Source organism: Pelmatolapia mariae, linkage group LG12, assembly GCF_036321145.2.
Source record: "Pelmatolapia mariae isolate MD_Pm_ZW linkage group LG12, Pm_UMD_F_2, whole genome shotgun sequence".
NCBI lineage: Eukaryota > Metazoa > Chordata > Actinopteri > Cichliformes > Cichlidae > Pelmatolapia > Pelmatolapia mariae.
This window is the reverse complement of record NC_086237.1, coordinates 14,649,833-14,664,898: the sequence shown is the minus strand read 5'-3', so window position 1 is coordinate 14,664,898 and position 15,066 is coordinate 14,649,833. Positions and strand designations below refer to the sequence as shown.

General features: G+C 42.2%; 2 protein-coding genes across 3 annotated transcripts in view; one reads left to right on the top strand and one right to left on the bottom strand.

Moving 5' to 3' along the window:
* Positions 1 to 2,635: 2,635 nt before the first annotated feature.
* Positions 2,636 to 6,221, bottom strand: lrrtm4l2 (leucine rich repeat transmembrane neuronal 4 like 2). Its single transcript, XM_063490536.1, has 2 exons — positions 5,944 to 6,221; positions 2,636 to 5,440 (listed from the first exon to the last, which is right to left on the bottom strand). The coding sequence occupies exons 1-2, from the start codon at positions 5,945 to 5,947 to the stop codon at positions 3,837 to 3,839; spliced, it is 1,608 nt and encodes a 535-aa protein (XP_063346606.1). The 5' UTR covers positions 5,948 to 6,221; the 3' UTR covers positions 2,636 to 3,836.
* An 8,145-nt stretch (positions 6,222 to 14,366) lies between these two features.
* LOC134639379 (leucine-rich repeat transmembrane neuronal protein 4) overlaps positions 14,367 to 15,066 on the top strand; it is a 56,634-nt gene continuing 55,934 nt past the window's right edge. For both annotated transcript variants that reach the window (XM_063490541.1, XM_063490542.1), the window contains exon 1: positions 14,367 to 14,911. In XM_063490541.1, the coding sequence (XP_063346611.1) occupies positions 14,860 to 14,911 (52 nt within the window). In that variant the 5' untranslated portion in view covers positions 14,367 to 14,859. The remainder of the gene's footprint in view (positions 14,912 to 15,066) is intronic.

The window sequence follows — 15,066 nt, the reverse complement described above, 5'->3', positions numbered from 1 at the left end:
GATGTCACTTTTTTTCTGTCTGTACCCTCAATATCAAGATCATGCCTGTTTTTAAATACTGGAATCTCCCACCCCCATCCATTTTTATGGTAGTGCTACTGCAATACCGTGGGCCCAACGTAAAAACCTCCCACTGCTTTGTCAAAAGGAAAACAAAGTCGACAAACCAGCAAATATTACTATCAGTACTTTCAGACACTCCTTTACTTCCTATAAGAGGTCACCACAGCAGATGATTCCACACCTTTGGTTTAGTCACAGATTTTCAATTTCAGTTCATTTCAGTTTATATAGCACAACATAATCATGACCACAGCCATCATATGGTGCTTTGTATTGTAAGGTAAAGACCCTGCAGTAATACAGAGACGACCCCCTGTGAGCAAGCACTTGGCAACAGTGGGAAGGAAAAAAATCCCTTTAACAAGAACAAACCTCTGGCAGAACCCGGCTCAGGAGGGCTGCACTGTAATTTTACACTGGATTCCCTTCCTGACACAACAACACCATTTATCTAGGCTTTGGACCAGCACTGGGAGTACACTAGCTTGTGACTTCTCTTAGACTGGGTTGGTATTTCCTCCTGGTCTTGAACCAGGGAGTTTTTATATGTTCGGCAACCTCTACACCATGTAGCTAACGGTAAACAGGTTGATAATGTAGCCACTATCAGTAAAAACACACATCATGTATCTTAGATATGCACAAAACAACAACAATTAAAAACAATGAGATGAAGCCTTAACTATACGAGGTGTCGGCTAACCCCCTGATCCTTCAGGAAGTTACATCAGCGATATAACCCACTACATATGACAGTCTTAATCCTTTGGCTTGTTTAAGGATTAAACAAATGGGATGTTAACTACCGAGCTTTAGAGACGACGTTGGGTGGCGATTGTTACCTTTGGACAAACCAAGGCTAGTTTCCTCATTTTCATTCTTCATGCAACGTTGAGGTAACTGGCTGCTGGCTGTTGCCTTATATTTACCAGACAAACACAGGAGTGTTATCAATTTTCTCATCAAACTCTTGGCACGAATGCTAATATGCTATTCCCCAAATTTTGAGTGATTACTTTAAATTACCTCCCTCGAAAATAGAAATCAGGCAGCCAGATAAAAAGAAAATTATGTGTTTGAAGGGATAAAATACCATCACTGCTGTGTTAGGATTAGCGTGCTTACCTTTCAAATAACCAGCAAACACCTTGTGCAAAGAGTTACATGCGTTACCTTGGAAAAATCCCTAGTGACTGCTGTAAATCAAAACTTCATGACCACCAGGGAGGGGCGAGCAAGTGAGCATTTCTGGCCTTGCTGAGCTGAACTTCACAGAGGTATTAGATACTTTAGTATGTAAAGGTTTAACTTTTTACAGAGTTCGCCAGCGAAATGTGATTCTACTTATGCATTGTTGCTTGAAGCCGATGCAGCGCATTCCTAGCATCTTTCATCCGCACAGATATCCTTCAATAGCGATCTGAAGGATGGAGCCTCTCTAATCAGTATTCCTTTCTTAGCCGCACAACACCAAAACATTTCAAAACACAAAGAATTGCTTTTCATCAATCACAACACGACAAATCAAACACTAATTACAATAGCTGCCAAAATTAGATCAACAAATCGTTTGTCCTGTTCATATTATGTTTTTTTTCTTTGTACGGCCTTGCAGATTTTCCCACAGGCCCACAAGAAGAAATTCATCATATATGCAAGCTAGAAACCGGATTTATGGATATAAATTCTGCTGGCAGCGTGCCTCGACGCCTGCCTGGAGGATAAGGAAAGTGGATTTTGAGCGATCATAAATCCCCATCTAAACAACCTTTGACCTGTCAGAAAGTTTCCACGTATAGCACACGAGACGTGCGAACGGGCTAATAGCAGATAATAAGAGGGATTCAAGCGTGCATTTACTTCAAAACACAACAGGTGGAGAGAAAAAAAGCAGACAGCAAAAAAAACGTGACAGCTGCGAGGGAGAGACTGTAGGATGCCGTTTTTCAGCAAAATCTCTCGCGTTGGGACGAATACCCCTTTTTATTGCTCTTATAAGCTAACACTAGTGCTGCCTGTGTGTCTTGCTCAACGTGTGAACATTTGCATGTCTCCTGGCACGGGTTCATTTTTCTGTCATCACAGTAAACAAACCACACACACACACACACACACACACACACACACACACACAAAGAGAATGCGTAAGGGAGGAGATGGGAAAAAAAACCAGACCAGTGCAGCTGATAGCTTCATAATAGCATAACTGCCTTGACCTGTAACACCCACTGTCCCTCAGTGGCCTGCCTCTATTCTGTCCTTCCTTTCACTGCACCAGAGCTGTATTTTCAAACTGACAGTGAATACATGGTTATATAAAGCAGAGATTCTTAATCTCTTTCTGGTTTCAGGGACCAAAAATGTCTCTTTGTCTCAAAGAATGGCATCGCCTTCTTGGGCTCCACTTAAAGCAAACCAGTAAAACTGAGAGTATAATACTCCTCTCCTCTTTTTTTTTTTTTTAAACAAGATCAGCTATGTCCCAGGGACTGACACCGTCCCCCTACCCTCTGTTTGAGGTGTGTAACCCAGATACAATCAATACTGTAGTGCCGGGAGAGGGTGTAAGAGAAGACAGCAGGAAAACGAGACACGTGGAAATATGTCAGCTCCCCCTCGCGTGCAGCTGCAAATCCAATGAGATGTGAAACATCCACATCACGATGCATGGATTTCAAGAGATATTTTTTCACCATGCGCCGCGTCAGATGTCAGCGTTCTCATCACACACACATTTTCTTCTCTCTTTTTTTCATCAGTTGTCAGTGTTTCTTTTAATTATACAGTCACATAGAATTCCTAGTATCCACATTATTACGTCTTTACACAAACAGTCCATACAATGACAGCGGTAATCAATACAAAATATGTTGAAAGTCAACATTGTTACTTCTTAACACACACACAAGGCCTTCTGTTGGACCTGACAGATTTGTACAGCTTGAAAAACGTCAGTCCTGAGATTCAGACTCATGGGTATTTAAATACTGTTCATCTGTGTGGCTTTTCTCACAGCAAATCAAATTGCACACATATTTTTTCTCTTTTTTTCTGTAGTCAGGACGGATCCTTTTACAGGAGAAAGAAGCATCTAAAGTAAAGAGAATGGCCTCATGCATATGATCTCAGGACAAGATTGTTCTCTGTGATTGCCCCCCTCCCTCGTCCATTTTTATGGTAGTGCTACTGCTATACTGTGGGGTCCAATGCAAAAATAATTTAACTGGACAAAAACTATCTGTGAGAATAAGGTGCAGTCCTATTAGTTCATCCCCACAGCACACTCATATACACACATACACTCAAAGGTACTGACATTTATCCAAAATGCTTTACAAGCTATATAATAGTAATAAATAAAAAAAAACCAAAACAGTTGCAAGTAAAAAGTGGCTTTGTTGGCTCATATGTTCTATGGCAATATACTCTGACTAAGAATAAGGTCAGTCTCTCTGTGGAGCTGAGTTTCGTGTTAGCAAAGATCCAGTCTTTTTGTAAGGTCAGACACAGCTAACCCGACTGACCCTGCCACTGTTCTTGTGTCAGTCAGGGCGATAATTAGCTCTCCAAATATATCTCTCCATTCCAATCTTCTTTTCTCTGCATATAATTATATTGTACTATGCCCCCCAGTATTTTATTCACTGCTGCAGAATCTATCATCTCATATTAGAGATAAAAACCACTTAATCTTTTTTTTTTTGGAGGGGAAACAAACCCTATCTACCTCTGCTTAGCAATTGCACTTTATATCTCATGTTTTAGTGGGCAGCTCAGACCTCGCATTCTATTGATCCTGATATAGTGCACGTGCACGGCCTTGGCTCGTTCACCAAGGAGTCCATTGTCTCAGAGTTTGAGTGGTAGCTCAGATAGTACTCTTGCAACTGAGAGTTAAGGTCCTGTTCCTGCTTGCGGGCCTTTTTTCTGCGCTTATGGTTGACTGAGTGCTGCTGCAGCTGCCTCATGGTGTTGGGGTAGCGCCTCCACGAGACATAAATAACCAGCAGAATCAATGACACTGACAAGAACAGGGCTACGCTGCCTGCAATGATTTTATGGAAAGCCATATGTTCAAACTGTAGCTCAGGGATAAATGATGTAGGGGTTTCGGGGGAGTTGTGGGCTGTAGAGCTCATAGTTGTGGACTCTGTTGTCTCTCTGTCTGTCCTGCCAGGCTGGTCAGGCGAAGCGGTGGACGTCTGTGCAGCCAGGTCTGTAACATCAGAGGGAGACGGGGGAGCTGTGATGTTCACAATTTCAGCTGAACCCCTAATGATGAAAGTGGTCGAGAACACATTTAACATGTCTATGCATACTGAGTGGTTTCTCACTACGTCCACCACTCTTTCGCCCTGCACAGACTTGGGACTGCTGCATATCATGCTGATGTCTTTGGAGTCTTTGAAGGTTCTCAGCCACGTCATGAGGGGGCAGATGCTGGGGCTGCAGTCCCAGGCGTTACCTGCCAGGCTGATGGTGGTCAGCGAAGTCCATGCTGCCACAGCCTCCACAGGCACGCTACTCAGCTTGTTTGATTCGAGGTTCAGTATCTGTAAGTTTGGCATGCACTGGAAAACAGCGGGATCCAAGATTTGGATTTCATTCCCCGAGAGGTCCAGTTTCTGAAGTTTCTGCCAAGTCCACGGCACACCTTGATTGATGAATCGTATGCGGTTCCACTGCAAATAAAGAGCCTGGAGGTTGCTGAGGCGTGGGAAAATAAAGAAATTAATCCTGGTAAATTGATTGTGCTCTAAATGAAGCTCCCTCAACTTGAACAGCCCCAAAAACGCGGTGCGGGTGAGGCTCCGCAAGCGGTTATAACCCAGGTCGAGGAACTCCAGGCTGCGGCATTCCAAAAAAGTACGAACGAGGATCTGTTTCAGTCCATTGGACCTGAAGTGGAGATTCTGTAGCTTGCGCAGCCCGTAGAAATGTCCAGGATGGAGAGACTGCAGCTGATTATAGGATAAGTCCAGATTCCTCAGGTTTGGTATGGCACTGAATGTGTTGTTGTGCAGATGGGATATTTTGTTTGAGCTCAGGATCAGTTCTTTCAGCCTGCGCACCCCGTGGAAAGCTAAAGCATCTATGGCATTGATTGAGTTGTGGTCCAAGTAAAGCCACACAAGCTGACCGAGATGAGCGAAGTGGTACGGCAGCAGAACCTGCAGGTTGTTGTAACGCAGAGACAGACCTTGGCATCCCGTGGTGATGTTTTCTGGAACGTCGTGGAAGATGCCCGACTCACAATAAACAATCTTTCCTTCGCAGCGACAACTCACGGGGCACATCCTCTCCCCCTTGCTGAGCAGCAGCAAAACAGCTGCCTGCAGAAGAAGACATGATAACCGCCAGTCCAACATCACAGAACCTGTTGGGGGTAGAGTGGAGCACAAACAATCAAAGAGATGACATGGTTTAAGAAAATGCGTGCTCAAGGACGCTCAAATAAGTAAAGGTAATGAATTCATCCTTCAAACAGGAGATCATGGAGAGAGGAGCAGCTTGAGGTCTGATGTCTCAGACTCCAGACCTGCTTCATGAAGAATTGATAACAGTCTGACGTCAGCTATTTTTAAGGTATGCATATGTGATCATATTCACATAAAGAGAAAAGCAAATAACAGTAATTATTATTAGCTTTTCAAAGACCAGACACGTAAAATGAAAATCCTCCTTGCTTATCCTTAGGTAAAAAATAAATAAATAAATAAATAAATAAATAAAAGCAAAATTCAGTTTAGGAACTAAACAGAAATAATAATAATAATAATGATCTGCCATTAAAAACTGATCACTGCTGTCGTCTTGGCTACGAGGAGCCTCAGGAGGGAGAAACTGTGTCACTAAATTGTGAGGAACATAATGACTTACCCATGGTTACCGAGGGAAGGAGTAATCCTCTAGGGGGGGTTAAAAAAAAAAGAACGATAAGAGACGCGTTAAACTGCTCTCAGTCGCAGTTTATGCGGCTTCAGAGTTGCACATTGAGCATGACTTGAGCAGCAGAAGCAAGTTTTCCGCAGCGGTCCAAACCCCCTGATCCCTGCATGCCGCTCAGAAATAGGACGCCTTCACACCTGGGTCGTACTTGGAGTCGCCACTATAGTCCAGTCGGCTGTGTGCGCAATTACCCATTTGAGCGCCAACAGACTGATGCACAATCCTCCACTCTGTGCTCTCTCTCTCTCCCTCTCTCTCTCTCCCCTCAGAGGCGTAGGCGTCTCCAAACACACATACAGTATATAAGCTCACCTCCAGCCACGCATGCCTAAACCAGCTATTAATGAATGAATTAATTAAAGCAAAGTATTAGTATTTTTATCTATTAATTGCTCGTATTTTTTTTTTTAAAACCTGGGATGAATTAAAAGCTACCTAAAATTAATTCTAAAAATTAGCTTTGAAACCAAGCTTTGCATTTATTTTATTTTATGTATTTTATTTGTATTTATTTATAGTAAGATTTCACCTCGTTTACTTGCACCGGTGTCCCGATGAGTGCCGAACATGATGATGACAGAGACGACAAACGGGGGCGGGGGTGCGGGTAATCAAAACAACAAACTGTGGGCTGGTGGTGGAGGTGGGGGGCTGTGATCCACATCCACCATTCATTCAGCACTTGCAATCATTCATTCAGGAAAACAGAAAAAAACCCAAGTAGTGACAGAAAACGGGTGATCAGTAGCTTGTCAAAAATGCTAATTATTCTAACAGCTTAAGTGTGATGTTGACACTTTAACGCAGATAAACAGTCAGCACCTCTTGCTGGCTAGAAATGTTCCAGACAGCGGGATTATGAATGGCCTTTATGAAGTGAGCACTCAACAGACGGCAGAGGAACAAAAGGGGAAACAAAACATACTGGAAGTGGGAGGAGATGAGGGTACCTCTAATTTTGTGGTTGTTTCACGCTCATCTTTCATACTCTGCTAAATCTGCTTAGAGCACGCACTCACCTCATTGGACACAACGGCGTGGAAAATGCACAGCCGTCGGAGAGTCTTGAGTTGTAAGGTGTGGTAACAGCAACCCCTTGTGCACGCGGAGGGAAGCGTCTGGCTTGCAGAGACCTGGAAATTCACCAGTTCAGCGAAGACTGGAGAGAGATCGGTAACCAACCAGATCACTTGTGGGTAACGAGAGCAAGCTGATGAATTCATATTCATATTTGTAATATTACTGGGAAAGCAATATTTCCTGCCATCCCTGTGGAGCGCATTAAAGGGAAATGTATTTCTGCTCTTTAAAGAGAGGGTTGATTATGTCTATAGTGGCACACTTTGTAATTAAATGTCATTTAAATGCATTTATTCAACTCATAGATTACTTTTCGTTTAGGGGGATTGCTTGACAATTTGTAACATTAAGGTGGAAGAAGTGCCAGTTTCTACATAAATACTATAGAGAAAATGAAACCTGCTCTCAGCTAAGGGTGTGAGTTGTGCTGTTTGTCAGTGATGGTGTCAGCTTCCACAAACAGGTTATCAGCTGGATCTCACTTTGTATATGGCAAATGACTCCGTATGCACGCCGACTCCATCTTCTGTATTGACAGTATAATTGTGAATGTCATCAGATGTGACAACCGTGATCTCTTAACTGCCAGTGACAGCAGACGTATCCTCCTCTGGGCCATTTTCAAACCCGTTCTCAAAGATCAAAAATGCGAGCCCGCCATTTCAAAAAGATGCTAATAAACAGGATGTTACAGCGTGGAAGATGAAGAAAAGTTGGGCTTTACAGGCATACGTTTGTGTCTAAACTGACTTGTTAAGAGCCTGCACTGTGCCACATGTGGACTGCACAGCGAGTTGCATGCAGTCACATATTGTTGTCAATATAACGCACATCTGGTGCTCACAGGTGGATGGATTTAATCACCCACTCAGTCAACTTTCTCTGACATTTTACTCTTCTCACTAGGCCACAAATTATCAACCATGTTTATATTCTCAAAATTGCCTCTCATGGTAATTTTGTGCCCTTCTGCAGATTGGCGACCTGTCCAGGGTGCGCCCCTCATAACTCGTCCTATGACAGATGGGAGGAATTCCACCCCCCCTCCAAGACCTGGAACTGGATAAGCAGAAGATGGGTAAATGTTTGAATGTAGTTGCCTTCTGTTACAGCGTCACATGCATCACAGAGATAACTTGATGGCTAATTTGCCTTTACGTGACTGCTGCTGCACATATTGAAAACCACAGGAGGGAAACTCTGCAGAAAGAAACTGAGTTTCTGTTGCACTTTGCAGGCCTTCTTTTAGTATTTGACAGCTTTTTACTGCTATATCTCAAACTGCATTGAAATTAATTTGATGCCCAGGTATTCAGCAGTTGCGCAAGGAGGTTGGCCAGAACGTCTCATTGCTCATGCAAACAAATGACTCTCAGTCACTCTAAAGCAGCAGGTTCATTAAAATTTTATTTGCACATAAGGTTTAAACAACTGTATAGCACTTTTATCGCAATTGGGAACAAAATGAAAAAGGTACACAGTACACAGTGGAAAAACAAACATCTAAGTGACTGGGATCCTCAACTGCTCATTATTTACAGACATTTTCTCATTTTATCTTTTTTATTTGTTTAGAGAATACATACTCGAAATAGAATCTGGTCCTGCCAACCCTGACAAATACAGATATTGAGCATATTGTCATTTGAGGCATGCCTGAAAGTAAAGCTCAGCCGCAATCCCGCCAGATCGGCCTGGCCACATCTGGTGATGGCTTAGCTGATGCCCTTCAGCACATCCAGCCGGAAAATTGGAATAGCTTTTAAACTGCTTTAGCCTGTCCACGTATGCAAGCTGCTTTGCAACCCGTCTCCACCATTCATACCAGTCATATTGCCAAATATAGACCATATATTGAAATATAAAGCTTCTTCTACTGAAATATCTTGTTTTAAAATGGTCACCCTGGTTTTACTCTATTATTAAGTATATGAGGAAGAATTGCTGTTGTAGGGAGATCAGCTGTTCAGCTGGTCTCTACAGGTCCCTGATAAGATGATAAACAGGAACAGAGTCACTGTTTCTCCTCACTGACTGGATTTGCTTTGTCGCATCACCTACAATAACACAAATCATTTGTGAGCTAGAGCACAGCCCTTTGTTTTCTTTTATATTTATATCAATACTTTATAAAACAGCGAAGCCTGTTGCCTACTCAAGTTGTCTTTTCAGTCCCCAGTTGGAAGTAGGACCGTTACATTGTCAGCTTTTTTTGTTGTGGTTGTTGATGATAGGGAATCCTTGTTGCCCAGCTGTCTCGTGTGTGCAGAGCTTTTCTATGTACGCTGCATTATGTATGAGGAAATACACAAATGAAAGCAACATAAACCATTTTTAAAAGCAGCACCTTGATATTTGCGGTGCAAGGAAAGGCTCATTTGGAACATTATGGTTGTTTTAACTCAGGATTCGAATGCACAAGCCCATTACCATCATCTCTATAATGCATTACCAACCGATCCTCACAGGCCTCCTCGCAGAAGGAGAAGTTTATCTTATGCATGAGAGCAGAGTTTGAAAAGGTAGACTTAGAATATAGAGAGATGCTTTAATGATCTTTTGCTGGAGAAAAGAAGCCGAAGAGTTTTGTTTTAAGCATTTTAACGGCTGTTTAACCAGCTTCCCCCCCCTCGTTAAATGCATCAGTGTTGCAGCTGCTGACGTTTCGGCTTGAGAAAGATGTAAAAGTGAGTATAAACCCAGGTGAGACGAATGACTTTGCAACTTCAAATCAGCACGTAACTTCAAAACTGTTAATGAAAAGTGGCTGCACGATGGTGCGACCAGTGAGCTGTGTTAGGATGAGGATCGGTTTTGGAGGAATCAGCTTTCGTATACAGCAATCAGTCGGCACACGCTCTCTCTGGTGTATTAAATGGCAGAAACAAGCGTGCTGTTTGAGTCACAGGAGCAGCAGGGGGTAGAGTGGCAGATGTTTTGGGACCAGGCTTCTTTCTCAGAAATATTTGCTTGCTGCTAGGATGTTTTTTTAATGTTCGGGAGGTAATTAAAACTTCAAATTTAGAAGTCAGGGTCAGCGCAAATTAAATCTGTTTGAATCTGCTTTGTGCTAATTATTTTACTATACATTTCTAAATCCCGTTTCAGTGGGATTCATTATGCTGCAAAAAAGCAGTTCCGCCCTTGCTCTATTATTCAGGGTTCAGTCAGTCACAGACAGTCATTAAAGTTTCATAGTAAGCAGTTTGGTGGCTGAGGTATTTGCAAAGTGAGGTGAGTGCATATACCTTTTTGTTGTTTATGCCCCAGCTCTCTGTGCTTTTTAAAGTCAAAAGAAAGCCATTCTTCTGGTCTCTTATGGCGTTAACTTGTTCCCGATGACTCTTGAGGTGCCATTATCAAGCAGCAGAGAAACCCACGTGATTGTCTCAGTTTGGCAAGCAGATAGATTTCAGCTTGAAAGCAAGAATAAGCACAAAGCAAACATGCAAGTGAGAAAGGCTTAAAGGAGTTGAGGTAGACACGTTCCTTTCAGTGTAAAAGTTGCCTATAAATGTACTGTGAAACTCAATTATTGCTTGCATATGCCAGTTCTCGCAGATTCCAGAAAAAGCTGAATGAAATGTGAAAGTGGGTCATGTTAGATTTGTTCAACAACATAAATAAGAAGTGATGCACAGACCACAGGGGATTTAAAGGAACCCGGCTTGGGATGATTGTACAGCAGGGACGTGCTGTGATTTAAAAAAAAAAAATTAGGGATAGGAATACAGGATATAACAGCTTTTTCCACCATAAACATCAAAATTTCTTCCTATTCCATACATCCATATGTGGAAAAAACTTTTGAGATGTTTTTGCACGAGGACAAAAGAGACCCCAAGGGGATCGACCTCACAGACCGACTAGAACGGTGCACTACGTTTCACCTCAGACACGTGCAGTTTTACTCTGGATTTAAATTACTCGACACAGAAGTGGGCCACCAACAATGGGGAGAGATCTTGTGATATTATATTGCTAATATTACTCTTCTCCATTTTATTTCCATCCACCATAAAATAGATATTAAAAATCAATGTGTCTTTTAATTTTGTCCTTATAATGTATAGAAGTGAATAAATGGATGACAGGGAATCACTCTTTTCATGTCCTTACTGCTTCTTTTAGCAGACTTTCATGGCCAATCTCAAGGGATAGACGTAGTTCCACATTCTTATTCATGCACTGCAGTCTGCTAACAAAACAACGTTCCTAATCTTAAAGTTACTGTACACTCATTGGCCACTTTTTTAGCTAACAACTGCTTGTTAATACAAATATCTAATAAACCAATTGCATGGCAACAACACGATGCATTTAGGCATGCAGACATGGGGAAGATGACCTGCTAACTGCAAACTGAGTGGGGATGATGATGGTTGTTGGTGCCTGGCTGTTGGCTGGTTGGAGTTTTCCAGAAAGTGCTGATATGCTGGGATTTTCCCTCACAACCATCCCTAGAGTTTACAGAGGATGGTCTGAGAAGAGAAGATATCCAGTGAGCGGCAGTTCTCTGGGAAAAAATGTCTTATTGATGACTGAGGTCAGAGGAGAATGACTGCTTCGAGCTGATAGGAAGGCAACAGTAACTCAAATAACCACTTGTTACAACCAACAGATGCAGAAGAGAATCTCTGAACACACAAAATGTCTCAATTTCTGCTGTGACATTTGGATGGTAGGGTCAGAATTAGGCATAAACAACATAAAAACATGCATCCGTCCTGCCTTATATCAACTTTTCTGGCTGCTAGTGGTGGTGTAATACTGTTTGGGGTATTTTTCTGGCATACTTTGGTGCCAAATATGCATTGTTAAAACATACAACCTATCTGAGTATTGTTGCCGACCGTGTCCATCCCTTTATGACCACAGTCATCTTCTGATGGTTGCTTCCAGCAGAACAACATGTCACAAAGCTCAGATCATCTCAAACTGGTATTTTGAACACTGTACTCAAATGGCCTCCAGATCTCAATCCAATAGAGAACAGTTGAGATGCGGTGCAACGGGAGATTCACATCATGTATGTGCAGCTGGCAAATCTGCAGCAACTGTGTGATGCTGTCATGGCAATATGGACTAAAATCTCAGAAGCAGCACCTTATTGAATCTATGCCATGAAGACTTAAAGCAGTTCTGAAGGTAAAAAATTGCAACTGTAAAAAAGATGTAACAAATACAGTGACCAGTTAGAGTACGTCTAAAGCCTCCAAGAAGCAGACTTCATATAAGCTGAAAGGATATATTTGCTCTTAATATTCACAATATATATTCAAGATGAATACATTTAAGTAAATCCAAGAGCATAAAAAGTAGATAACAGAAAAAGTTGGTAACCCATAAAAAAAGCCCCAAGTCTGAACATTACTGGTGTGTAAAAAATGCATACACACAAACGTTTTTGATTTAAGTTTATTTCCATCCTTTTAAATTCAAATTACTGCAAAACTGGGTCAGTGCTGCTGCACTAATCAAATAAATAGAACCACTGCTGTCACAAATCATTCCCCAGATAACAAACCCCACGTATAACCCTGCTTTACACGTGTACACGTTTGAGAGCCGTCTGCTCATATTACTGTTTTGCACCACACGGTGTCACACGTCTGCTTAAGAACACATAAACATTTCAGAAATGAAAGTTTGGAAGCACCATCAGATGGTTCTAAACACACAGATGATTGTGAGGTGACTGCACAGCACACTGAAGGATAAAAGCTGTGCTACCGTCACTGCCACTTCTTCAGTTACATATGTGCCCATGCCAGAGAAAGTGATTATGTATGTGAGTGTGTGTGTGTGTCTGTAGATTAATGCCCTGCCCTTCACCTCCAGTTAGCTTATCGATCTAACACTGGAAATTAAATCAGTGACTGATGGCGAAGTGCTACATGCATCCGTTTTATTTTAGTTTAAGCAATTTCTTTGTCACAAACTATTTGTGATTTGAGCTCAAATATTCATTAATGTCCATTACTGGTAATTACGCTGCTCATTAAGTGCAGGGGCAGAGGGACCCATTAGAAATGATGACTTTGACCCGGACTCAAAGTCCCATTATGAAGCCTTGAGAGCATCCTTTGTTTACGCATGATGTATTTCAGTATCACTACCAATAAAGAGTTCCTACTGAGCTCCTACTTAATTTTTACACTTTTTCTTGCTCATAAATGTATTATAAGACCAAAAGAGAGCATTTGGAATGCTAATGTAGCAGTCTGACTAAAAATGTCAACAAAACCTTCATTGCAAAATACATTAATTCAGAAAATAAATAACAAAAGCGATATGGAGATTGAGAAATGTTTAACAGATATGATCTAAAACCTGCATCCTACCTGTATAAGCCAGACTGCAGGCTGCATGTGTGATTTATTTTACCACCAACTCCTTAACAACTTCTTAACAAGCTGACCTTTTTGTTACAGGCCCACCTGCCGAAGTCCTAATTAAAAACCCACATTAACAGATTTTGCCAATAGACCCTTCGATGCAGGCTCAGATAGAGTAAAACTCACTGCATAATTCCACTTAATTACCGGTGAGGGAAACAATCTGTGCGTGGACTTCGCCAAAATAATGAAGTTTACGTTTGAGGTCCTCGCATTTTCCTTGGATATTTATCCCAGAACCCCTCCTGCTCCTCCGTCCTCTGTTTCTTAATCATCTTCTTGAAAGAAACACACGTGGTGAACCTCAAAATATGTGCAGACTTACAAAGAAAACTAAGTAGTATAAAGGCGCAAATTAACTACCTCCAGCGGCCAAATGGTTCTTAAATAGCAATAATATTCAAGCAAAAGATAATGGAATATTAAACAGGACTGTGCTGTATAATGACTGCCTCTGCCTGTGACTCTTAAGATTCATATGTGCCCGAAAAAAAGAGAAAGAAAATCAGGGCATTAAAGTTACATAACATTTCTTCGCTCATTAATCTTAAATTTGGTGGGGTTTAATTCTAATGAGCGCACATCTTGCGGCACATCTTCACAAATATCCACACAAAAAGCTAACAGGCTTCCCATTCCCTCGCCTATAATTGATATGCAGGCTGCGTTTGTGATAACAATGAAGTCTACTTTAGGTTTTTCCGGTTGCGGAGTGCCACTCTGCGACCAGAAGAGGGCATATCAAGTCCTGAAACCGAGCACCGGCGAGCTCCGTAATAATCTAACACCAACATCATTCCTGTTGCTGTACAATTGATTTATTTTTAATGCCACGGTTAACGGCTCTAATCCACAGCAGCCTGCTCCTTTCCCCCCTCTCTCTCCACTGTCCACGCCTGAAGCGGGATATAACCAACTTATCGGCTTTGGACCACAGTTTATCCCTCTCAGATTTCTTCACTTGGTCGTTTTCCAGTGTTTTTTCTCCCTGTCTCTCTCGCTCTGCCACTTAACCTAGATTCAACAATTGGCGACTCGGTGTTTAGACTGTTTTTTTAATAGCCTCCCACGACAGGCGCTAAACTGTCACTCTCATGAGGATACGAGCTTGAGCGCATCCATCGGAGGGCTTTCGGGAGAAAAAAAAATACGCGTTATCGAGCTGATGTTGTGCGGTAATGTAGGAAACTACAGACAGGGAGGCTGATGCACACCTTTTGGAGCTGCTCTCATCTCCGACAGGTGTGCGATTGCGAGCAGAGCTTCGGCGCAAAGTGCCCGTTTTATCCGCGCAGACGGGCGTCCTGGTTAAGTGTCCAACTATTTGGGCAAAACGCCGAGTGCGTCTAAACATGTGCACCGGAGACGCATGCAACAGAGATCCCTGAGCAAGAGGAAGAGCCGACACCGAGCAAATATGGGTATGTATAGCCAAAATCTGTTCCGCAGGGTGCTTAAAGGGTTCATTCCTGCGCAGTCTTTTTTGTATTTTGCCTAACTACAATTCACTTAGAGCTGGTATCGCTGGCGTCTGTGCCCCCCTGCGGTTTATGACTGATGACTGCAGGCAGGGGAA